A 463-nucleotide genomic window follows, 5' to 3' on the forward strand; every position below is an offset into this window, starting at 1 on the left:
TGGGGAGGGGGGGAAGGTGAAGCCGAGGTGGTGGGCTGAGGACGGATGCCCACCAGCCTCACCAGGACCCTGCTCTGCCATCCGGGGGGAACTGGTGGAAAGTGGGGGACCCCGAGGACCGGGTGAGCGCTGTGGGGATGGGGAACCAGCCAGGGGCCGGGGGCTGGAGGAGGTGGCTGAGGGTGGGAAGTCCTCAGCGGTGGCTTTCACCCGCGGGTCCTTCAGCACCTGCACGTAGGTGGCAGGGAAGATGCCCTGACGGCTGGTGCCAGAGATCCGTCCCTCGTACCAGTTCTCATCCACCCGCCGCACCAGGCAGATCCTCTCGCCCTGCCGATGGGACCAGAGGGTTGGTTGCCACGGCACAGTATGGCACGGCACGGCACAGCATGGCACAGCATGGCACATGGCATGGCATGACATAGCATGGCATATCAAGTCATGGCATGGCATGGGATGGCAC

General features: G+C 65.4%; 1 protein-coding gene across 1 annotated transcript in view; it reads right to left on the reverse strand.

The window, feature by feature from the left end:
* Positions 1 to 463, reverse strand: part of SORBS3 (sorbin and SH3 domain containing 3) — a gene marked incomplete at its 5' end in the record, with an annotated part of 2005 nt that overhangs the window by 634 nt on the left and 908 nt on the right. Inside the window, one exon of the mRNA XM_029087430.1 lies at positions 58 to 330. Within this exon, the coding sequence (XP_028943263.1) occupies positions 58 to 330 (273 nt within the window). The remainder of the gene's footprint in view (positions 1 to 57; positions 331 to 463) is intronic.

Source organism: Antrostomus carolinensis, unplaced genomic scaffold, assembly GCF_000700745.2.
Source record: "Antrostomus carolinensis isolate BGI_N321 unplaced genomic scaffold, ASM70074v2 scaffold14681, whole genome shotgun sequence".
NCBI classification, from domain to species: domain Eukaryota; kingdom Metazoa; phylum Chordata; class Aves; order Caprimulgiformes; family Caprimulgidae; genus Antrostomus; species Antrostomus carolinensis.